General features: G+C 54.3%; 2 protein-coding genes across 2 annotated transcripts in view; one reads left to right on the forward strand and one right to left on the reverse strand.

Moving 5' to 3' along the window:
* Positions 1–466: 466 nt before the first annotated feature.
* EIF3B (eukaryotic translation initiation factor 3 subunit B) lies at positions 467–20,418 on the reverse strand. The gene is made up of 19 exons (XM_029946988.1): positions 19,930–20,418; positions 16,141–16,333; positions 13,744–13,863; positions 13,420–13,477; positions 13,145–13,273; positions 12,732–12,889; positions 10,283–10,414; positions 10,132–10,198; positions 9,749–9,795; positions 8,582–8,792; positions 7,402–7,474; positions 6,491–6,613; positions 5,001–5,079; positions 4,241–4,379; positions 2,584–2,709; positions 2,332–2,409; positions 1,887–1,995; positions 1,487–1,603; positions 467–902 (listed from the first exon to the last, which is right to left on the reverse strand). The coding sequence occupies exons 1-18, from the start codon at positions 20,345–20,347 to the stop codon at positions 1,500–1,502; spliced, it is 2,364 nt and encodes a 787-aa protein (XP_029802848.1). The 5' UTR covers positions 20,348–20,418; the 3' UTR covers positions 467–902; positions 1,487–1,499.
* The window catches only part of SNX8 (sorting nexin 8), a 68,251-nt gene continuing 64,237 nt past the window's right edge, over positions 20,346–24,359 (forward strand). Inside the window, 3 exon segments of the mRNA XM_029945759.1 lie at positions 20,346–20,854; positions 20,856–20,910; positions 20,912–21,020. Of these exon segments, the coding sequence (XP_029801619.1) occupies positions 20,346–20,854; positions 20,856–20,910; positions 20,912–21,020 (673 nt within the window).

Consider the following 24,359-nt stretch of genomic DNA (forward strand, 5'->3'; position numbering starts at 1 on the left):
GCTTTGGGCTCCTGGGAGACAGAAAGAAGCGGGGGCGCAGTGGCAGCTGACAAGGCACTGATAGGTAATGGATGTGGCAAATACACAGGGGCCGAAATGACGTGGATTTGTTCGCTCCCTTCTCAGAGGGAAATCAAGTTAAATAGTCAGAGAACCACGTGACAGAGGCTCAAGTGACAACTCTCACAGGCAACTTCAAACTTGCAGGACTCCAAGGAAAGGTCTAGAAGGGTCTTTCTCACAGGTGAAACAGGCGCAGAAAACAAAAAATGCTGAAAACAGTTTTTCTGCACTGATCAGACCAATGCTTTACGCTGCAGAGCTCAGCTGAGAAACACAACCACGCTGGGAAGCAGAAGGGTCACCCCAGGGGCCAGCAGCACCTCCATGGCCACCACAGGGGGAGTGGGCACAGGCACCAAGTTCAAGGCCACTATCTACGTTTAAAGAGATGAGAAAGACAGTGTTTTCATACAGGTTTGCTTTTATTTCCACGCTCTGCTCATTGAAAACCTAGCACAACCTGAGTGGCGTGGGGACCCTGGTGCGCGACTCCCGTGTCCGGGACACAGCCACACTGGCCTCCGCACAAGGGACAGGACGAGTCACCAAAGGGAGACCACTGGGCTGCGCCTCAGAAGGCAGGAACCTGCCCCTGCCGTGCACGAGTCTGAGTAACAAACACTGGGGGCGTGACTTTAAAAACCCCAAACGACAAAAAAGTAAAGCAGTGCCTTGAAAGCCCCCCTACAGCAGGGACGGGGGGCAGGGGCTGAAGGCACAGTGACGCTTGAGGATGGGAGGATCCGGGCACAGAGTCTGGAGAAGAGAAAGCACTGGTCACCTCCAGGCACCAGGTGGGCTCTGCAGGATGGTGTCATTGTGGCACAAGCCCGAGGATGCTGCAAGAAGGGAGCAAGGGTTCACTTTCCTTCCGTCCTGCACCGTGATGACAAGATGGGCACTGGCAAGGGCTTTGGCCGACAGTGCGCCCTGACCGGCAGGTACGGATCACACCATCTCAAGAGGGTGAAAGGGGCCTGATGCCTGGGGTGAGCACAGGCAGACGCCCAGGGTGGGGGGGACCTCAACAGCGGAGAGCCTCGCCTGAGGGGCTCCCCAGCTGGGTGCCTGTCGCCCCTCACACGATGGCTTGGAGTCATCGCTTGCTTACCAAGGGAGCCTGAGTGTGCTCCGGGCCTGCCGGGCACACGGAAGCCTCCCTCCCCTTCCCCAGCCCCGCCCCTCATCCATGACCAGAGCCCATGTGAGGGGTGCATTCCCGAAATCCAGGGCATGAGGCCCTGCCGTACGCTGAGGAAGAGCCCTGCCTCGGGCAGCTCAGGTGTGCACTTGACCCCTGCAGCTTGCACGCCAGGGCCACGCTGATCCCGAGGGTGTGACACCTGGTCCTCAGCAAAGGGACAACAAAACATGTGATATGGGACGTCAGGGCAAGGTTCGTCCCTGTCTGGAGAGGTCTTACCATGTTGCTCAGGTCACTCCGGATTGCCCAGGGGGATGATCTCCTCAGTGACGAAGAACTCAATGGTCTCCTCCTCCCAGTCTTCCACGTTGCTGTCCAGCTCGTCTGTGTCCACACCTGTGCGGAAGGCGGGGCGGGGGGAGATGAGCCACGCGGACATGTGTTTGCACACACAGGGAGGGTGATGTGTGCAGACACGTGTGTGCACATGCCCGCTCCAGCCAAGCCGGTGCGAACACAGCAATGTCCTCCACAGAGCATGGCGCATGTGAACCTGTGGCCGCAACAAACTCGGGTCCTGGACAAAAACACCTGACTCAACTACAAACTCACACAAGGGGGAGAGAAACATTCCAACAGACTCCTGCTCTAAAAAATCGTATCTCCAGCTAACAGTTACCTCCTCGCAATTCTAGACGCTCGTTTTTCTGCTCCATGTAGAGCTCCTGGGCCATTTTCCGGTATTTTCGGAAGTCTTCCATCATGGTACGTCTTCTCTCTACTAGTTCCTGTGCGTGGGGTTGGGGAAGTCCCAGTCCTCACCATGACGAGGGCTGTGGCTGGCAGTCAGCCCCTCACACCCCGGATGGGAACATATGCTGTGCCCTCCTCTTTCCCCTCACATACACCCTGAAGGCCAGCCACCCAGACATGCAGTAGGGCCCCACCAGTCTTTGTGCACAGGCGGAGAACCAGTACCCCCACCAACACGGCTGCCCCCTGGGCCTGCTGCCGGCCCTTCTATGCACCCCCCACCCCCACCCCCTGGGCCTGATACCAGCCCTTCCCGGCCACAGATGGGTGGCTGCCTATGGCACTTCTCTCAGTCCTAGGACCCAGCTAACCTTCGAGGCTTTAGATTGACTCAGACGATCCTTTTGTTCAAAGATCTTGGAGTATTTCTTCAGATCCTTTTTAATTTGCTGCAACAAAGACAGAGAAACCACTCAGGATTTAAACGTCCTGAGCAAGAACCACAAGTGCCATCTTCCACGTGACCAACGGGAAACAGCATCATCAGGGACTGCTAGTGCACCGCCACCCACGAGCACACCCAGCCTGGTCTGCAGGGGACCCGGGGGAGGAGTAGGCCCGACCTTGAGCTGGTCCTGGCTCAGTGGCGTGGGCGGCCGTGGCCTCCAGAGCAGTTGGCAGAAGCGGTCCTTGTTGTTCTTTTGCAGCAGGCGCCCCTGGAAGGTCCACAGCCAGTAGGCGTTGTCCACCTGCAACGGGACACAGGCCACACCGCTGCTCACTGCCCCGAGCCACAGAGAGACGCAGCAGTCTTCACATCTGGACCCTCATGGCACCATCCAAGTCAACCGCCTCCTCCGACGGCTGTCTATAGCCAATGGTGCAGCCTCAAACCGAAGATCCCTGCTTCCTGGGAGTGCACGCGCAGGGGGCACAGTCAGCAAACACAACAGAAAGCGACATGAGGCACAGAGCACAGCTCGTAGCACTGCAGCAGCGTCACGTGGCCCTGGCTCATCACTGGTCCGAGATACAGAACTAACGCCAGGATGCACACCAACAAGGTCACTAACACTGCTCAGCCGCTGTCTCTCCAGCAACACCTTCCACAGAAGGAAGTGGCGCCTGGAGCTATGGGCCGACACAAGCTGGCCGCGGTCATCTTTTCTGGAGCACTGGGATCCGACAGAGCGGCCAACGGTGGGCCTCACAGGGACGGCACTCAAAGGAGTTCAGATGCACACACAGCATGACTGCTGTGCTCTGTGAACAATGGTTACTCCCAAGACTGAGTCATCAGTGACGTTTCCTAAGTTTGAGCTCGAGAAGGTCATTATCTCATTAAACGGAATCACCCTGACTTGACCTCTCAGGCTCAGCTCTCGGCACCTCCCTCAATCAGGAACGGCAGCTAAACAGAACAGACACTCAGCAGATCCCCCCACCCCCATCCCCGCAGCTCAGGAGCACTGACACAGACACTCCCGCACGCAGATACCACGCAGAATGTGCTCTATACCCAGGCTCACACCCACAGAGCACAGTGCTCCTCCTGTTCTTCGGGTTACCGACGTTGGAGACTAAGAAATGGGCTCCCTCACACATGCTTTCGGGTCCTCTTGGGGAGTCCCAGAGCCCCGAGCCCAGGCTGAGCAGCCCTCTTGCTGGAATCCCCGCTCAGTCAGCAAATCTGGACGGAATGGGGACCACACACCAAGCAACAGGTCCATGGCCACATGATGCCCCACTCTCAACCCTCCACTGTCCAGGAGAAGAGACAAGCTTGCGAGCACGCCGGAGATGGACTTGTGCCCTGTGAGCGCTGTACAGACAGCACAGGGCAGGATGGGGGTGCCCAGGGAGGAGGAAGCACACGCAGGGGCACAGGGGCCGCTGCACTGAGAACGCTGGGCTCGTCTGAACCGTGAGTCTCTTGAACGCAGGACGGTGCTGGGGCAGTGCACACAGCTGGGCACACCCTCCCTCCCCGCTGCACACCACAGAGGATGGTGTGGGTGGGAGCTGCAAGGGAAAGCCACCCCATCCGACTCCTGAGGTGAGGGGCTCTGCAGCTACTGCGCCAAAGGAAGGCGGCCTGGGCTTGGGTTACAGCAAGCGCAAGGCGTCCAACTTGGGCAAGAGAAATGAAGGAACACCAGCCGAGTCCCGACGAGGCTAGCCGCCTCGGGGGCTCTGCCAAGGGCTTTGCTGCTGCACAGCTGGGCTAGGGGATCACCAATGGGGGGATCACACGCTGCCCGGGCTACACGGGGCCCTTACCTTGTGGCTCCACCAGGACACAGAGGTGACCACGTAGCGCCCAGTGGGGTCCCACTCCACGTCAGAGGCCATGTAGTGCTCCGCGATGTTCATGACCGTGCAGTCCGAAGTGTCCACGAAGGCCAAGGCGCCGTTCATACTTGGGAGACAGAGCACACAGTGGGTCCACACGGAAAGCCTCGTGTGCACGTGCTGTTTTGCTGCTCATAGGGAATCCTGTCCACCAGGATGGGACACGGGCGCGCTGGCCAGGGCTGCCTGCCACCTGGCTGCTGAGGAGGAGGTAATCCAGGAGCCATCTTCTGAGAGCGTGGTGACCCAAGACCCACCCACACCGCTTTCAGAAAAGACATGGTCTGCAGCCGAAGCTCCGAAAACATGGGAGGTGCCTCCGACGAGCTGGGGAACCTGAGTAACTGCAGTGGGCCTGGCAGCCGAGAAGGGAGGCCAGGGCAGGGACTCACACTGATGGAGGCGGCTCGGAGCTCACACAGCTGTCCCGCAACAGGACAGGGAACGCACCAGGCTCAGAGAAGGCTCGCTAACCGTGAGGAAATGACCATGCCCACGTGTCCAGCCCGCACTGAACATACCCGCAGGGACAGCCCTACGCGACCTGGTGTCTGCCCAAGTCTCTGAACGACACTCATGCCATCACGCTCTCAAGGAGCCGCCCTGATGGTTCTGAACCTGAAGCGGGACCCGTGGGCCACAAGCGTGGCTCACGACACACAGAAGGAGGTGGAGAGCAGGAACCCACCTCCTCAGGCCAGCCAACACGACGAACTGTCCCTGGGGGCTCCAGAAGATGGTGTTTGCCTGCTGCTTATCAAACATCTCTGAAAGCAAAGAGAGCGGCTGTTCAGTTTCGGGAAGGCGCCGAAGCAGGATGCAGCCGACAGGGGCAATGGGCTCATGCGACCCCCGTGGGCGGACGTCCGCACGGGCACGCCACACCCATTCTGGAAAACCCACTGTTTGGGTACGTGTTCAAGTTTAGACCCACGCTTCAAACACAAAAGGAAGGAGGAGACAGCTTGAAGCTATTACTGTTTGTACTAATACCTCATGTTCACAACCACCTGCTTCCTGGGGAAACTGCATGGAGAATTCCCATAAACACCGTCACAGGGTCTCCGCATGAGGGCGAGACCCACGACTCCCACCAGGCACAGAGAGATACAAGTGACCCAGAGCAGCCCAAGATCCAACCTTCCAGGGACTCAACACCGTTTTGAACCCTGTGGTCATAAATTCATTTGAAAGCCCAACACCTTGAAAGCTCCCATTCCACGAGGAGTCTGCAGAGCCCCTAGGGAGCAGACAGCTAATGCTAGGCTTTCCACCGGGGTCTTTTCATGGAGGGCACAAGGTGAACCGCCCAGGGCCTGATCTCAGCTGGCCATGGACCCAAGGACAGGGGCCCAGCAGGGACAGGGAGACATGAGAAGGGCGACACTGCCCAATAGGCAGGACTCTGAGCAGAACAAAGGAGGGACAGAAAACTGTAAGGTGTCCTTTAACATCCAAACTTGTTACAGAACACGATTATCCCAGCCAAGACACGTGACCTTCCAAGGTGGGTGACACAGAGCATTCAGAGATGGAAGGCACTTGGACACTCGCCGCTTGCAAACCTACTTCCTAACGAGACAGCGCAGACCTGAGACCCCGTAGCGACCCCTACTTCCTCTGCTGAGGCGTGAGACGGCCGCAGTACTGCAGCCAGTTTTCCGACCACCACCGATCTACCCCAGGATGGCTCTACCGCGACCACCACTGAGCTCAGCAGGTACAAGGCGAGTTCACCCAGTTTTCTCAGGACAAGCTCTGCACCTGGGCCATCAGATACTGGACAAGCCGCCGTCTATCCCGCCAGGAGGCTGGGCACGAGGGGTCTGCAGTGACACAGCACACCCAGCCCTGCCGAGACAGGCCAGGCCCCTGCTTGTCTCACACGCAGGCGAAGCAGAGTGAGGGGGGGTTGCGGGACCCTCAGCACAGAGTTGCCCACTGTGGCCACAAGAGGGGGACTGCCTCCACTCAGAAGCCCTTTTGTGAAGGCCAGTTCTTTGTGGGAGGGAAGCATGTGAGGCCCAAGCCGCAGGGGTCCTCTGAGCCATGGGGGGCCAGAGCAGCGGCTTCCAGTCAGCCCAACATGCATGTGGAGCAAGGAGGGGGCTGCATCCCTGGTACATAACCATCTCATCTGTCCAGTCGGTCCCTCTGCCAACGGGAGAGGCTACTTACTGATAAGTTCAATCTTCCCGTTGCTCTTCACGTGGTAGAAGGATACGGATATCCGAGGGGCCTCCCCGTGCAGCACCGCAAACTTACTCCCGTTCGGCTCCCAGGCAAAAGCTATGATAGTTTCTGTGGTTGGGACGAAGGGGAAGCCCCTCAGATCATGGAACAGAACACCGACCCTGATCAGCACCGTTCCCGCGCAGTCCTCACTGCTCAACCAGAGAAACACCCCAAATCCTAATGTCCACTAAAAGGAGCCCATGGTGGGCCTAAGGACGTGTACGTAGGTGACTTGTGGGAGATCCTGGCCATGGAGGACTGCCACCTTCCCAGATGCCCACTGCAGCAGGGCCTGAGCCTGGCATTCACCACGGCCTGCAGTCTCTGGCTTGCTGGCACACTCCACACCTCCCCCCCAAGGGAGGGTGGCCAGGCTGTACCCACGTTCCCACTCTGTGCTCCCATCCCCTTTCTCCTCCTCTCCCTAGCAAAACAGAGAATAAAAGTAGACCACAAGCCCCAACAAGAGACAGGGAGAGACATTTCCCATCCAGAGGCGGAAACATGGAAGATATGCGGCTTTCATAGGCCCAAGAAAGGGCTCTAGTCAAGGGAGAACTTGGGGCTGCCCAATGAGAGCCCTCCTGCAGCTGGGCAAGCAAAGCATCACAGAAACCTGTGCCAGCCACAGCCTCTGAGCAGGAAACCGGCCAGGGTGGATGTGACAAGGGACCGGGGAGCACTCTGGTTCAGCCAGATGGGGGACTGAGGTGGGACAGGAGCAAGGGAACCCTATAAGGGAGGGCTCACAGGTGGACGGCAGGCGCCAATCAGGATCAGGGTCATGAGCACCCTGCCCAGTGGGGGCAGTACTTGAGGGCGGATCAACCACAATGGGACCAAATGGAACTTGCCTTTCATTTCCACCACGTCAACAGGCACCTGTTTTTCCCTCATTCGAAAAATTTCAAAATTCGTGACCACGCCCTGTTCAGGAGAAAAAAAGGGGACAAACTCACAGAAACTGAGATCTTGAGAAACACTGAAATCAAGGACAAGTCAAACTGGTGACAGACAAAAGGCACACACTGGGACAGACACATGGACGTGTCAGGTGATGAAAAGCACAGCAGTCACGACAGTGCCAATGGGGGCGCACGGACGTGGTCCTTGTGGGAGTCATCAGACACCCTCTCTGGCCCAGGTCCTACTTTGGAGAGCTGCCCTAGAGTCACCCCTGCCTGGAGAGAGCCCCGCATAGGCAGTCGCCTGGCGGTAGAACTCACTTGGTGTCCCCGAAGGCACAGACCAGACCCGGATGCTGCCTTCTTCCTGGCAGCCAACAGGTGGCAACAGCACAAGCATCTGCTACAAACAATGGACACGAGGAAGTACAGCCGTACAGCCGCGTTCCTCAGCCCTGACCAGGGAGGAGGCAAGGACACCTGCCACGGCCCGGATAGGCCTGAACCACGTGCTCAGTGAGGGTCACCAGCCACAAAGGCCACACGCTGTAGGACTTCGTTCTCAGCAAGCATCCTGGCCTGGTAGATCCAGATGGAAAGGCAAAGCGGCGGGGCAGGAGCACACCGAGGTGGGCAGTGGTGCCAACAGGTTTGGAGTTTCTTTCCTTCTTGGGTAATGAAAACGCTCTCCGACTCAGACTGTGGCAATGACCACAAGGTCTGTGAATCTATCGAAAAGCCACTGAACTGCCATTTCGAGGGTGAATGCTACAAAGCGGGGACCCCCCCATCTCTGGGATCTGTTTGGGAAAGGGGAGGAGAAACGCTCCCATAGAGGGAAGAACTCATAAATGACGCTAACAATGCCGATCAGGGTGCAGAACTGGGCCCAGGGCACTCCTCTTTGTGCGTGAGAGAGAAGTGAGAAACCCCCCGCCCCCTGTGAACTGGGCCCGCAGGTCGCCTGCGCCGCAGGAGCGAGGGGACACGAGCTCCAGTGAGGACGAACCACCATCTGGAACTGGCATCTGAGAGTGGCCCATGAGCTCCGAGAGTCCGTCACCATGCTTCGGGCACAGGGCCTGCCTGGAGCTATAAGCAACAGGCTCTGCTCGGGGCATCTGCTCACCTGGGTACCTTTCGGGGTCCTGTCCACTTTCACGCACAAGTAATCTCCGTTTTTTTGCCAATGCAACTTGCAATCTACCACGTTGAAGAGATTCCTGACCCTGATCTCCTGTCTGGTAGGAAGCTGCATCAAGGTCACCCTGGCTGGGATATCTTTGTCTTCAGGCACCCAAAAGGCGATGATGTTACCACCAGGAGACCAAGAGAAGTCTCTGCAGAACAAAGAAAAGTGATGCTGCCTGAGGACTGGCCAGCTGCCGACAGGAAGGGAGTGCGGTGGAGTGTAGGTGCTTGCCCCCTACACCGGCAGCTCGCCCTCCCCGAGAGATGGCCCCAGCCACCCAGGCATCACCGCCCTCGCTCTGCCAGCAGGGAGCAACGTTGGTGAGTCTGCGGTGACTGTGTTGTGGCAGGCACCCGAGCCCTGACCAGGCTGGCACCTACCACATCCTGCTGCAGGGCGCGCAGGGAGCTATGACTGCTGGTCCCCAGGTAGGAGCACGATGCCCCCCCACTACACAGGCACTGCGAAGCCAGGCGCCTGCACGGGTGATCTGCCAGCTCAGGCCCACAAAGACTACGGTTACTGTTACGTTTATGGAGAATCTGTTCTCGGCTTAGTTTGTATTGTGAGCCACAACTGTGCCCGAGAACGTTCACGTCCATACCATGGGCACTCCTCTGCAGACACGCAGCCCCCAGAGAGTGCGCATGCACACACACATGCCACTGGGCAGCTCCTCTGCAGATGGGCCACCCCCAGAGAGCGTGTGCACACACACACACATGTGCATATGCACACCGCCAGGCAGCTCACCAAAGGCCATTGAACCTGCTGCATGGACTGCAGAGGACATAGAAGACTTTCCCAGTCCCCTCCACCCCATCCTCTTCCAAGACTGCAGCCCAGGGCTATGGCTCCAAGGCAGGGACGGGGAACCAAACAGAGCCCAGCTTGTGGCCCTCACAAAGTGTCTCCGGCCACGAGGGGGGGAGTGTGGGCAGCAAGGCCCGTCAGAGTCACAGGTGCACCAAGAACAGGTCTACGGGTGACAGGCAAAGGCCTGCTGTGCCACCCTCGTGTCTGGACCCAGTCCACACCACCTGCTCCGGCTGCAGGGCTAGGGGACGAGCTGCTAACCCCCACATTGTAAGGACGGCCACTTACTTTATGCCAGAGATCTTCAAGCTCTTCTTGTCCAAAAGACCCATGGACTATGGAAAACCAAGAGTTACAACAAATCACGCTGTGGTCTCTGTAACATGAGCACATTTTCACAGAAAGCGAACAAGGGATTCTGGAATGAGCCTGCCAATAACCCCAGAAGGGGCTCACCGACCATTAAAGCCCCTGCCATCTACTTCTGTCCCGGATTTCTGGAGCACACCAGAGGGGAGACCCCGGGACACGACGGGACAGGTGCCCCCTGCTTCTCCCCCAGTTCTGCACATGGACAGCTGCTCTTCCCTCCCCCCAACCACCGTCGAGGGGAGCATGCGTCCGGCAGCTCCCAGCGGGGCAGGCCACCTCTCAGGAAACAGGCCACTTACAGGAGTTTCATAAATGCTAAGCGTGTCGAGGGTCATTCTGGCAAAGAATTTCCCATCATGGCTCCACCTGAGATGAAGAACACAAATGGCAGCTTCTGTCGGGAGAAAAGGCCACAACGCAGTCACCGCGGACGCGCCCTCGTTTACTCACTTGAAGATCGGCCAATGGGCTGAGCTCTCACAGTGGAAGCCCCTCTTCTTCTGCCCGGTCAGGGTATCCCAGATAATAATGGCCTGAGGGTCGTCCTGAGTGTCCACCAGGGGACTGAAAGTCACCAGGTACCTGTGACAGAGCAAACATGGCTCAGAGTGCCTGCCGCTGTCCCCGAGCGCCGTGCTGTGGGTGTACGAGGTGCGCACCTGCCCCACCTCCACTCCAGGGAGCTCCAGGCACTGGTGCAGCTTGCAAAGCATGCAGCCAGGGCCCTCTTGCCAACAACAGCATTCTTTCTGAGCCCTGGCGCCTGGCGGTGCTCTCCTGCCAGGACAGCCCGCCGCAACCTTCATGGCATGAGGCATGCAGTCACATCTGGAGCAGGGTTCGTGTTCCCCATAGAATCAAGCCAGGAGAAGACCTGACAGGCCCTAGACGAAGTCTGTGCATGGGCTCTAGGACGCCATCTACCCGCTCTTTCCCGGCATTCAGCTGAGACGGGGATGGACACCGCAGAGCCGAACACGTGTATCCCAAGAGCAAGTACCCAGCTGACACTGCTCCTGCACCTAGGACTTCGCATCCCCCCATAGCCAGCTGCCTGTCTACACCCAGGGCGCAGACCAGCCCTGTTCACACACAGTGCAACCATGGAACCAGACTGCTCCCACACAACAGCAGACCGGAAAGGCCGAAACACACACTACAAGGAAACAGGCCCCGCCCAGGCGAGGCTCCTGGGGCTCATGGCACTGATGCACTGGACTAAAAACAGGGGCTGCGAGTACCCCTACAAGTCATGAAATTTGCAATACAGACTCACTCCATACAGGATGTGAAACCGATTCAGCGCGTCCTTGGAAAACCCATCTTCCATGTGCATCTGCGGGGCTGAGGTGTGGACTCCGGGAGGGGCTCCCGTGGTAGGCACTCAGTGGAGCCGCAGGGGTGCACATGAGTAAGGGACGCTCCAGGTCTGGTCCTTGAGTGGACAGACAGAGGTGTCTATGCTCGTAAACTACAAGGGGATAGGAGAAGTCCAGAACAACAGCCGGCCGGACTGAGGCAGCCGCTCTGTGCAAAGGCCACACGGCCCGGGAGGAGCCCCCTCGGGGGTCTGTGTGAATGCATCGCTGCGACGACAGACCTCAGGTGTTTTGTTCCCAACAGATGCAGAGTGGTGGGGATCAGGAGTCCTCCAAGAGTGGCTCCATAACACCTGTTTTATCTGACTTAAGAAGTGCTTATGGCAGAAAATGCACAACTTATGGGAAACACGAGAGTGGAGGACACCAGGTACGAGATGGCTCAGGCCAATCAGGAGACAAACCCTCCCAGCCCCATCTTCCTCAGGAGCCGCCGTCAGAGCATAGCCCAGGCAGGGCGTGCGATGCTGCTTAAGGGGCTGGGCCAACAGGAGGGCTCAAGACAGGAGCCCTGGCCCGGGTCTGAACCAGCTCCTGACGACAGTGACAGGGGAGAACAGCAGGGAGACCTAAGTATGCAGGGCACCAGACGTTAGGGCCACGTCAGGGCTGCTCCAATTACCAGGGAGGAACACCGTGATCCAGACCGAGGCACTTACGTACAGACGCTGGGCATTTGTTCACAACACTCACGGTATTTTTTTTGTTTCTTTAAACATTTTTTAAAGTTTATTCTGAGAGAAAGAAAGCATGCAGGAGTCAGGGGGCAAAGTGCAGACAGAGAGGTGGAGAGAGAGAATCTCAAGCAGGCTCCACACGGTCAGCCGAGGGCCTGATGCAGAGCCCGAACTCCAGAACAGTGAGATCATGGCCTGAACTGAAATCCAGAGTCGGATGCCCAGCTGACTGAGCCACACAGGCTCCCCAATAGGGAAAACGTATTTGAAACAAATAGAGCAAAGTAAGAAATCACCACAGCCTGGAATCAGCGTGTAGTGCTACTGCAGCACCCCCGCCGACTTCTAGGAATGAGAACAAGGTTCACCAGAAATACTCAAAAGCAAACCAGGTAACACAGAGCCATGTCTCAGGAGCCTTGGGGCACCAGGGGTGGTCGTGAACCCACAATGCACTCAGACCACGTGGTAAGGGGGGGACTCTTACGTCACCTGAAATCGGAACACAGAAGGACTTCAGTAAAAGGAGACCAACACTACACTTCCTGGAGGTCGCGGTGCCACCGAGGACACTGAGCTAAGAGGACTCCTACCACTAGAAAGGGACACATCGACTCACTCCCAATGGCTCGGAAGACAAAGCCCGGGTGCCCACGTGCAGAAATGACAACACGTCCACACCCAAACGCCACCCGGGGAAATTCCAGCCAACAGTCTACAGGAGCCCGTCCCGCTCTTGCCACGAGCCTCAAACCAAGTCTGGGATCACCACAAAGTCGGATTCACCCGATCTGCAGAGGCCACCCAAGGCCAGGGCACCTCCCACCCATCTGGGCTGCTTACCTTTCGCAGGGCGAGAAGTCAATGAGCTGGACCCCCTGGTGGCTGAACCGCTGGATCTGCTTGAATTTCTCTCCCCCCCAGAGAGCGATGCCTCTCTGGTGAAAGGTGGCCAGGTAGGTGCCCTTGGGGGACCAGCGCACATAGGTCTCCGTCCACCTCTGCGGGAAAAGGTGGGGCCCGTGTTAACACCACCAGGAAAGTGACACAGAGCCTCCCGCTCCTATGAGCATTTACTCCTCACGCTCCTCACTGAGAAACAAGACGCTCGCTCATGTCTCTGGGCTTATTTCAAAACCAGATGAGGGAAAAATGTTGCAGGGAGGGGCAATGTGGAAGAGGGCGTTCACCGCTCTGGCCCCCAGCTCCCCGTTAAGGAAACACAGAGGGAGACCCCACAGGGCAGCAACACTCACCGCTCTCTCTTCGATGGAGACAGGGTCCTTCACGTCGTTCCAAAAAATGGAAGTACGGTCTCCGCTCTCAAAAATAACACTGTACTGATCCCTGCACTCGGCCTCTTCAAGCCAGTAACGCAGGTTCCCCTAGAGAAAGAGCCCAAGGCAAAGCACAGATCAGGTCTCACCACCTATAATCGAAGCTGCCTTCCTGACCAGTGCGCTCCTGGAGCGCAACCTGAGCTCACGGCTGCCCCTGCTTCTCTCAGGTCTGGATGAATGTGCCCACGTACCAAGTCCTTGAAAGGTTGTTTCTCTGGAATATCCCATTCATCGCTGATCGTCATGTACCTGGAACAGAGAAGCCGCTCTTTGGGAACATGCAGCATGACTATAGGGGTGAGGGAGCAGGGTGGCAGCCCCATGGGTGGTTCTCAGCAGCAAGCAGTGTGTGCCACTCCTCCCCTCCCCCTCTGATCCAAGATAGCAGGGTTAGGGGTGCTGCCGGCCAGAAGCGTCAGGGGTCAGGATGTCCCCGCTGAATGGAGCTCCCCGAAAAACCAGCGGCACCGTCCCAGACCTGCTGGGCACTCACGCCCTTGCGAGCCGGGACCTACTTGTCAAAGTCCGTGAAGAGATTGACCCTGAAAGTGTGCTGCTTGTCCAGCTTATAGCCGTCCGCGTTTTTCACGGCATCCAAGGCATGGGCAGGGGAAGCATATTCCAGGAACGTATACCTGAATCCAGACACAACATCATGTACGAGCGCAGACTGTAAGGCTCGGCGGGCTGGGCTCCACACACCAGGCCCCATCTGGCCGATCGGTAAACGTCGGCAAGGCCTGGGACCCGTCTGCTGCCACGTCCCCGAGGGTCGGGCTGCTGGCTGAATGGTTCCCCAAATGCAAACAAAATCCTAATGGAAGATCCAAAGTCTCTAATGCTACAATCACAAATTAGAGAATGGTCAATTAATCACAACGTTCACTAGCTTGACTGTGGAAAAGGTCTGATGAACGTACATGTGTCAGAATTCGTGATGCATCTTGAAACTATAAAAGTCTATCGTATATCAACTTTCTCAATAAAGCTAGTGAAAAGTCTAAGAACATGATTAGTCTGACACGGTGTATTAAAAGCAAAATTATCAAGACTTTTAGAAAATGCTTTGTTATGACAACACCTACAATACAAGCTAGTGGTGGTCACCCATGTTCTCTTCCACCTCGTTTCTGAAACAGACAACAGAAGGAGCATCACCTGCATTCAGTAGTTTCTTAAAATAAAAAATTCTTTAAAACTATCTAACATAGTGGCTTAGTTGGTTGAGCTTGGGTCACAATCTCACAGTCTGTGGGTTCGAGCTCCGCATCAGGCTCTGTGCTGAAAGCTCAAAGCCTGGAGCCTGCTTCCGATTCTGTGTCTCCCTCTCTCTGCCTCTGCCCCATTCATGCTCTGTCTCTCTCTCAAAAATAAACAGTAAAAAAAAAAAAAAAACCTTTTGAAACTACCCAAGATTTAAAAACCAAATAAAGTAAAAACTATTCAAGATAGTTTCAAAATGACCTAAATTAAAAAACATATCATCATCTTCTCTTCTCATTCCTGTCCTGTAAAAAGACTCTCCAAGACTGGTATCATGTGAAATTTTAATGCAGAAAGTCTGAAAAGAAAGGTTTTCTGTGTCAGAAAAGTAAACTCCAGGACATGTATCTTATGCTACCATTTTTTAAAGATATACTATTTTAAGTAAGTTGAAATAAAAAGTTGCTAATTAAGCAGTGACACAATGCTTTCACCTAGACCATTAGAAGTAACCTCATTTCTGAGATGTTAAAATGTGAGAGAAGAAAAAAAGCTCATCTCTGAGCTTTTTTTTTCTTTTCTACCTTTATTTATAAAAAACACAGCTCCTCCTGACACAGACACAAACACTCACAGGTTCCAAGGAGGAGCTCATTAAAAACAACAGCAGCAGAAGCAGAACTGGAAGACATCGGGACCTTATGTGACACCAGTCTGTGTGCTCGACTCGGGGAATCCCTGGGAATGCGTCCTCAAATATGACATCTCACCTCAAAGGAAGAGAGACCTTCACCGGGAGGGTGCACCCACCTAATGGGCAAAAAAAGCTGCGTACTCAGTCTTCAGCGTCATTGAAGTGTCCCATTTCGAAGACCATCTTGGAATAATGGGGTATCAGCGGAGGCGGAGGGTGCCAACTGGGGTCATGCACACCCTGTGTGAAGCCTTCCAGGAACCCGGCCAGCCTCTCATCTGCTGGGCCCTTTGGCCAGGATGGATACTATCAATTTCTGTCCCGATGGCATTAGATGTAAATCCTAGCTCCGGTCTTTATGTTTTAATTTTTGAGAGAGTACGAATGAGGAAGCAGCAGAGAAAAGAGAGAGAGAGAGAGAGAGAAAGAGAAAGAGAATCTGAAGTAGGCTCCAGGCTCTGCACTGTCAGCACAGAGCACGATGTGGGGCTTGAACTCATGAATGGTGAGATCATGCATGACCTGAGGTGAAGTCTGCCATTTAATGGACTAAGTCACTCAGGTGCCCCTAATATTTATTTAGTTTGAGAGAGCAAGAGAGAGAGAGAGAGAAAGAGAGAGAGAGAAGCAAATGTGAGAGGGGCAGAGAGAGAGAGGAGAGAGAGAATCTCAAGCAGGTTCCACAATGTCAGCACGGAGCCTCATGTTAGGCTCGAACTCACAAACTGTAAGATTATGACCTGAGCTAAAATCAAGAGTTGGATGCTTAACCCACTGAGCCACCCAGTACGTACCCCCAACCCCCAGCTCCGATTCCTCAAGAATTTAGCAACCAACGGTATCCAATGTCATGAGCTACATGGACACACCCCGTCCTTGTGTGGAGACCCCAGGCCAAGGGGGGCTGGGGCACAACCAGCAGGTGAGGTGTGCACCTGTGTCCACAATGACTCCCACACCGCCTGACTGCCAGCACTGGGTGCCGGGCACCAAGACCATGGGGAGCACCACTCACCCTTTTGTCTTTCCATCCTCCTCTGGATAAAAATCATTTGTGATTTTCCCAAACTTGGAAAAGATTTTATGGATGACGTTTTTGAGCTTCTCCAGGCGGTCGGGTCCCACTTGAGGAACGTTATCCACCACGATTACTGAGTCAATCCCATCTGCCTCCTGCGGCCGATCTTTGAGAATGTCCCCCAGCAGTTCTGTGCAGGTGGAAGATTCGACCAGTCAACTTTTTTCTGACCAAGCAGAACGTTGATACGATAGTTTACCACATTGAATAACTTCCCAAGAAGTAAAAAATGGACCATCTAAATGGTTCCACTGTGAAGAAAAGAAATCCTGGCCCTGGGTTGACTCAAAATTTAAACTTGAAAACATTAGGAAGATTTTAACTTTTCGCGTTTTCCCTGTTGATGTGTCCATTCATTTCTAGAAATAAGACTTTAAATCAATGTTTTAAAGACTTGAAGAATGCAGAGTGCCAAGCAAAGACGGCCTCTCTCCGGGCAAGTAAGCCTTCCCTGAGCCACCCCCAATGCAAACCCACCACAGGCTCTTTCTCCACGTCCAGGTTAAGACAAAACTAACAACATGCACCCGGCACTCTGCGTACAATGGCTGTGTGCGCTAGGTGGCTAGAGAACCCACAAGCTCGGGAGAGCACACAGCGATGCCCCTCACAACAGACAGTGTCCCTGACTGCATGCAACACCTCATTAGGCGCTTGGGAGACACCAGCCGTGCAGATACTAAATCCGTAAACGCTCAGGACTGTGCGTAACATGAAATACACAGCATGTGTTAACTATTATTTTCTTAACCACACTCAGAAACTGAAAGTGTATTATGTTTACGCCACCTGCTTTTAAAATTAAGATCATAAAACCCAAACTGTAAGCATTCCAACGTGCTAGGTTTGCTTCATTTCTGTAAGATGGTCGGCTAGATAAGGAAAAGGCGGACAGGGGTAGAAGGGCCAGGGAAAAGATGCTTTCAGGAGTGGACACACAGGTGTGGGCGTCAGGGGCGAGCAGGAGACAAGGCCAGCTGGGCGCTGCCTGCTGCTGTCCTGCCTGCAGCTTCCAGTCTCAAAGCCTTCTGACCAAGAAGCCCCAGAGCCAATAAAATCCTGGCCAGCTGCTGGAGGTGTGCTTTCGGAGGTCAAATGCAGTAGCGGATGAAACCTGTGCAACATAAATTCTGCACACATCCTAAACCTGCTTGGTTAGCGATCGGGTGAGCAAGCTGTCCTGACAGGCTTTCTTCAGACGAAGCCGGATGGAGCTCCTGCTGCACACCCCGCCGGAGGGGTTTCCTCTGGTGTCTCCCTGGGCCTGGAACCTAGTTGTTACTCTCAGTTTCATATTCTCCTCTTAACTTCAACATGCTGAAAAGGATTTGTGTCCAAAAACATCCTTTGTTGCATTTCATTATCAAAACTTAAGACGGTTGTTTCTGTACTCTCAACTGGAAATTTTCCATAATGAATAAATTATAAAAGTTTTTCAAAAAGGAAAAAAAGTCCCTTAGTTTAAAAGCAAGCCCATTATAAACGAGCTCTAATTTCAACACTTTCACCGATGATGCAGAAAACGTTACTCTAAAAAAAGAATTGCCTCTTGTTTTCAAAGAGGCAAAAGTGGAGACCAAGAGAGAACAGATGGAAGGAGGCAGATCACAGTCACAGGAGCCGGAGACACCTTCCCGGAGAGGCTGGAGTCAGCTCCTTGGGTCGCTATAAAAGCTCTTACCATACAATTAAATGTGGCCTGTTGAGCCAGATCTGAATTTACAAGGTTTAAAATAAAAAGCTCAGCTTCTCTACAAACTGTGGACTCCTTCCCACAATCTTTAAGTGTCTGGTTTGCAGGAATGTACCCACAGATGGGAAGGGAATATATGTAGCAACTACACGCTGAAGAGACACCTTTCCTTCATCACCACCAGTGCCCAGTTCGGTTACTCTTGCCTTACACATTCCCAATCTGGTTCCAGGAGAAACAGACTAGCAATTCTCAAAACAGCATCAAGATAAGTAAGACTCAGTGGGACCGGAGTGAACACCTGTCATACCCTGGTCTGGCGAGCCCTAGCAGCGGCTGCATGTCTGAACAGAAAGCGGTGCTGACAAAGTCCCAGAGCAGTAGGCAAACTCCTCAATCGGGAGTCAGGATGGTCTGCTGTGGCTTCTGGCACCTCCAAAAGGGCTCTTCCTGGAGACCCCATCCATTTTCACCTTCTGCACCTCACTGACCCCATGGGGCAGCTCCTCTCACTAAACACAAAACGTACCTGGACTCCTGACCACATCCAAGTGGCCTCAGAAAGCAAGCTGGCAATGGGCTCAGGTGCAGCTCCCGAGGACCAGGGGCCTTACAGGCCCCTCTGGGGAAAGTCTCAGGATCCCAAGGGCCCCCAATGGCCCTCTGGCTGTGCTCCTGTTAGTCCTGCCACACAACCCAACTCTGGAAATGATCCACGTGGTAGAAATGTCATGTGAAGTCCATGGGCTCAATGATTTTTAAAAGATCAACCACAGAGTAAACACTCAGGAGCTCAAAATGAGCTTTCAAACTGAAACTTAGATTATAAAATAAAACTCAGTGCAATGGAAACGAATGCTGGTCAGGGCAGGAGAGCCTGGTGGGGTCCCAGCGACACTGTCCCCTCATACATTCTTAGCGACCTCTCCCACGTGGGGGGAGCACGTTTCCCACAACTCAGGGACCTTTGCTGGCTCAGTGGCCCAAGTGTTCCCTGGTTCATGTAGCTTTCCCTGCTGTTCAAGCTAAGGTGTCTCGTAAGAAATAAAGTATGATAATGACAACAGATAGCTCCGTAACACTATGTGTAAGTTAAAAGTAAACAATACTTTTGGTTCCCTAAGTTTTCTTCTTCGTTTTACCAGAAGAAATTGTTTGACTAAATCTCCATGAGAACAGACACAAGATCCCAAACAAAACAAAAAAACCTTAGCATGACAACATCTAATTTTCTTGGTGTGTCCTTAGCTACTTCCTTGGTGTTTTGTCTTTCCCCTTCTACCAATACGTACAGGAGTCCTGGGATGTGCTGGGATTGTTCAAATGGCTAAAAACAGAACATAAACAAATGGGATTAAGCACGACAGAAATCACTTCAGGAGCCAGCTCTGAGGTAAAAAACAGAAACACCTGCAGACTGAATCAAGGTAAGAAAAGCAAAGCGAAGCTACAATGAATGACACACTAAACCCTGAAAACATTATGTGCCAACACAAGGACAGCGACCTGCCTACAGACTCAGAGAAGAGAAAACCAAACAGGAATCTGGCAGAGTCCGCTTGCCAGTCCTCCTGAGACTCTGGAGGCAGAAGCTTCTGTAGAGCAGGGGCCAAGGAACCCAACCCTGTCACAAACTGTTTTAAGGGACAGCATCGCATCAACCACAAAAAGCGTCCCCGTGAGGTCTGGCTCAGGCCTTTGACATGAGTGGCTCGTCATTCGGGGAACCCAGACCTGCAGACAAGGTACTGTCACGACACATGCACCGCCGTGCTTGGCTCGACCCTAACTGCCACACACGGCCACGGCTCCAGTTTGCGCGCTGTCCCCCATGACCACCTTCCAAGATGCAGGTTCTAGTGCAAGTGAGCGGCTCTCAGGCGGTCTCCAGCCTCCACCTGCCCCCCCGCCCCGCTTTATTTTGGATAGAGAACGCACGCAAGGCGATCCAAACGCTCCTAGAAACCCTTCCCTAGGCAGGGGACTACAGATGGAACGTGGGGACGCCCCCGCTGCCTCCCGGGCCACCTCACCTTCCTCGCTCACATCGTCCACGAAGTCCTCGGGATCGCTGAAGGAGGGCTCGTCCGCGCCGCCGTCCTCTCCGCCCGCCCCCTCGGACCCGGCCTCAGCTGACTCGTCCCTGGCCTGCTCTGCCGAGGCCTCACCCACAGACGGGGCCGACGCGGGGGGCTCCTCAGGCGGCGGTGGGGACGAGCCTGGGCCCAAAGTCGCCTTCTCCTCCCCGTCGGCCGCGGGCTCGGCCGGCACGTCGGGCTCCGGCCCGGCCTCCGCGTCCTCGCCAACTGCCGCCTCCAGGGCGCCGGGTCCCGCGGGCCGCGACGGCTCCTCTCCCGGTCGTGGCGGCTCAGCAGCTGGATGCTGCGGCTGTCCGGGCTCTGCTAGCTGCTCGGCCGCCTCGGGCGCCGCCACGTTCTCCGCGTCCTGCATGGGCCCGCCGCTGCCGCCTCACCCGCCCTCACCGCGCTTCCGACTCTCCCAGGCCACACTGCGCAGCGCCGGCCGCCGGGCCATGTGCGTGCCGCGGGCCGCCCCACGGATCTCCGAAAGGGGGGGTGTCCACGCCCTGAAGCTCGCATTGTGCCCGGAAGGGGCCGGGGGCCGCAAGTGTTTCCACCGAGGACCACGACAGGGCGCCCACGACAAGTATGTGCTTAAGGCGCGGCTCCACGGCTGCTGGGCTCAAGCCACTAACCCCCTGGGAGCCCCCACCCCCCCGCCTGTGGGACTGGGTGGTCTCGTCCAACATGGCAGCCACTCCCTTCCTTCTCCCGTCGGGCGCTGCGCTGATGGACTAAACTATCTGCGACGCCGCGGGGAAGCACAAGGAACCGGCTTAGTCACTGAAACGCAACACATAACTCAGAAGTATATACTGGAAAACACTACGAGTTCAACAAGCTATCTTGGTTGTGATATCTTCGCCTTCCATCAAACAGCTTCGCTTACATTAGTAAGTTAACCCCCTCTCCGTATCGGCTTTTAGAGTCTTCTGACTGGGCAAAAGAACGGACGATTCCAAAATATAAAAGGAGCTCCTGGCAATCCAGAGGTGGCCAGCACACCTGGAAAGACGACTGCCTGGCGCGATACCAAAATGACGGTGAGTTGCTTTAATCACTTACGCCCGAGCCAACGGCGGCGACGGCGGTAATTCCGCCCTCCCCTCTTCCGAGGGGCACCGTGGTTCGGCCCGCGGAGGCCTCCGCCCTCATACGCGCGAGCGCGGGGGTGGCGGCGGCGGCGGCAGCGGCAGCAATGAGTGGGCGGAGTCTGCCGCTGTTGGGGCGGGCCCGACCCCAGCAGGTGCGGCGCGTTGATGTCGTGCGCCCTCGTCCTTGTGTTTTGTGAAGCGCTAGAAGGAACCCGGTGGCGGAGGAGCGGGGCTGGGGGCGGGTGGGCGTCAGTGGGTGCTGGGGACCGAGGCTCAGTGTGGGGACACGGAACGTCCTGGAGACGGACGCTGGGTACGGCCGCACTGTAAAGCGGACATAGCGCTCCATTGGAAGTCAGTTGTCTTTTTCCTCAGTCGAAAGAACACGGGGGCTTTTTTTTTTTTTTTTAAACAGTAGGTTCTTGGGTTGCCGGACACCGGGTTTGAATCTTCGCCATCCTATTTTCAGCTGAGTGGACTCTCTGCCTCAGTTTCCCCATCTGTGCCGGCCGACCGGTTTCCCCGGGAGGTTAGATAGAGTTCGCCTAATTTCTAGTTGCATCCGCGGTTTTCACCGTCACTGGGTTCTGCCAGTCCTTTTCTGGTAGAAAGTGCTGAAGGTGACCGATCCACGAACAAGGAAGCAGAAATTTGCAGAAGAGCTTGAAAACAGCTGGCCTCAGTGTGGCAGTTGCACGTTTCTCAGGGAAGGCCTCTGGGGCACGGGTGTGTGGCCCAGAGCACCTGACTAGTCTTACTGCTTCCTCCTGAAGAGCCATTTTCCCTAATATATATATATTTAAGTTTATTTATGGGTGTAATTTCTATGCCCAATGTGAGGCTTGAACTCAGAACCCTGATGTCAAGAGCTGCATGCTCTTCAGACTGAGCCAGCCAGGCATCCTGAGCCTTGTCATGTCCTTTAATGCAGGTGACACGAATGTACTCCCCGTGCAAAACGACCTATGTATGTTTTCCAAAGACATCTCTCCATGTTGTAGAGAGCGCCCCCAGACCACCCACGGTTCGACTGCCCACAGAGGTCTGAAGTTCTGAGTGTGTCAGGGGCCTGAGTGGGCTGTGCTCTGTTGGGGGTACAATGGTTGGTAAGAGATACAAGCATCTTTAAATATTTACTTATTTTTGAGAGCCGGAGGGGATGGGCAGCAGGAAGGGGACAGAGGATCCAAAGTGGGCTTCATACTGACACCAGAGAGCCTGATGCAGGACTCGAACTCACAAACCATGAAATCATGACCTGAGCCCAAGTCGGATGCTTAACTGACTCTGACTGAGCCACAGAGGCGCCCCAAGAATGCATGATTCTTGTCATCTTAGAATTACTGTGCAAGGGAGACAGCATTCAGGAATCAAAGCATCCCATAAAAGTTCATTTCTGATAGGTTCGTAAGTCCCAGGCCAAACCCTGCTCCCTTTCAGTGTGCGTGCCGTTAGTCACTCTAAGGAATAGGTTGTGACAGAAGTGATGGCTACGTGCCCTCCAAATCCAGGTCCTGAACACGAGAAGCCTCTAGCTGGTGTCCTGTCTCGTCTCTCAGACCGCTAGCTCTGAGAGAAGCTGGACACTGTATCCTCAGAACACTCAAGCAGGGCCTGGGTCAGGAGGAGCTGAACTTCCTGGTCGACATCAGCATTGTGTCGTCAGACACGCTAAATGAATGTGGGACCTGCAGCCCATGTCCCTTGTCCTGAGGGGTCTCTGGAGAAACCAAACATGCCCCCCCCCTTGACCTTGAATGACCAAGTTCCAGAACTGTCAGAACTTTCTGTTGTCGAGGTCCCCCTGGTCTCTGGTATTCTGTTATGGCAGCAGTGGTAGACTACCATGACGGGGAAATACGTGTAGTACACAGAGAAAGGCCTAGAAGGAGACACATGAAGTGCAATGAAAACAGGCTCTGAGGAAGGTAAGCAAGGTTGGTGATGTTGACCAAAGAAAAATGTTTGCCATAGAATTTGGTGGTGGGTTCATAGGCTGTTCACTGCAAAGCTCTTTCAACTCTTCTGTTTGTTTAAAAATTGTATAGTAAATTATTGGGGGCAGGGAAGACTTAGGAGGCAGCGTCAAGAGTCCCCCTCTAGAACCATTTGAGCCTCAAAAGCATAAAAAACTGGATGCAGCTAAGCATCATGCCATTACTCTGAAAATAAATGAAAGGATCAAGCAAAAAATTAATCTTGCCTTTCTTATGTTACCTGATATTTCAAGGTAAATGGTTGGTTCTATAGGGAAAAACTTCAGCTAATAAATGCAAAAGGATCAGTAAAAGTAAAGAAGCAACCTTTTGAGGGGCGCCTGGGTGGCTCAGTCAGTTAAGCATCTGACTTCGGCTCAGGTCATGATCTCAGGGTTTGTAGGTTCAAGCCCATGTCGGGCTCTGTGCCTACAGTTCAGAGCCTGCTTTGGATTCTGTGTCTTCCTTTCTCACCACCCCTCCCTCACTCATGATCTCTCTCTCACTCTCAACAATAAACATTTGAAAAAATGTATAGAAGTGATCTTTTGTGACCCTTATGAAACAGCAATGTAAGCAGTGATCTGTGCTTATAACCTGTGCTTCCAGTGTTCACCGAGAAGGTGTAGGAATGATGTCCTGGGAGGGACCAGGGTCTGAATTTCAACATCTGGTTTGAAGGCAGCAGCTCTCCCTCCAGACACTGCTTTAGACACAACCTACATGATTATGTTGTGCTTTATGCTGAAAATTTTTTTTTAAGCTTACTTATTTATTTGGAGAGAGAAAGACATCAGAGAGGCAGAGAGAGAGGGAGAGAAAAAGAATCCCAGGGAGGCTCTGAGCTGTCAGCACGGAGCCCAACGCAGGACTTGAACTCATGAACCTTGAGATCATGACCTGGGCTGAAACCAAGAGTTGGACACTTAAACAACTAAGCCACCCAGGCACCCCTGAAAATGGGTTCTAGTTTCTATTATGATTTCTTCTCAGACCCCTGGTTTATTTGGAAATGCATCGTGGATTTCCAAATACTTGAGGATTTCCCCATACTTTGTTGAATTTCAATTCTTTTTAAAATGTGAGATCTGTGGTATGGCCATCATGTGGGCCACGTTGGTAAATGTTCCGCATGCACTTGGAGCCTACAGGAGCAGTGGTTAGGATACATCAGGTCAAGTGGGTGGATAGCATCATTCAAGTCTTCTAAGACCTTTCTGATCTGTGCTGTTCTACCATTGCTCAGAGAGATGTTGAAACATCCGATTCTAGTAAGGGATTTGTGTCTTTCTCCTTTGTCTTATCCCTTCCT

Source organism: Suricata suricatta, chromosome 8 (genome assembly GCF_006229205.1).
Source record: "Suricata suricatta isolate VVHF042 chromosome 8, meerkat_22Aug2017_6uvM2_HiC, whole genome shotgun sequence".
In the NCBI taxonomy this organism is placed as follows: Eukaryota; Metazoa; Chordata; class Mammalia; order Carnivora; family Herpestidae; genus Suricata; species Suricata suricatta.

Excerpts from the sequence above, each read along its gene's own strand:
- EIF3B (XM_029946988.1), bottom strand. The coding sequence starts at position 20,347 with ATGCAGGACGCGGAGAACGTGGCGGCGCCCGAGGCGGCCGAGCAGCTA. Across the intron at positions 8,793-9,748 it reads TTGAAGATCTCTGGCATAAA|AGACTTCTCTTGGTCTCCTG; the intron begins GTAAGTGGCCGT and ends TTTGTTCTGCAG. Across the intron at positions 4,380-5,000 it reads GTGTTGGCTGGCCTGAGGAG|TATGAACGGCGCCTTGGCCT; the intron begins GTGGGTTCCTGC and ends CTGTCTCCCAAG.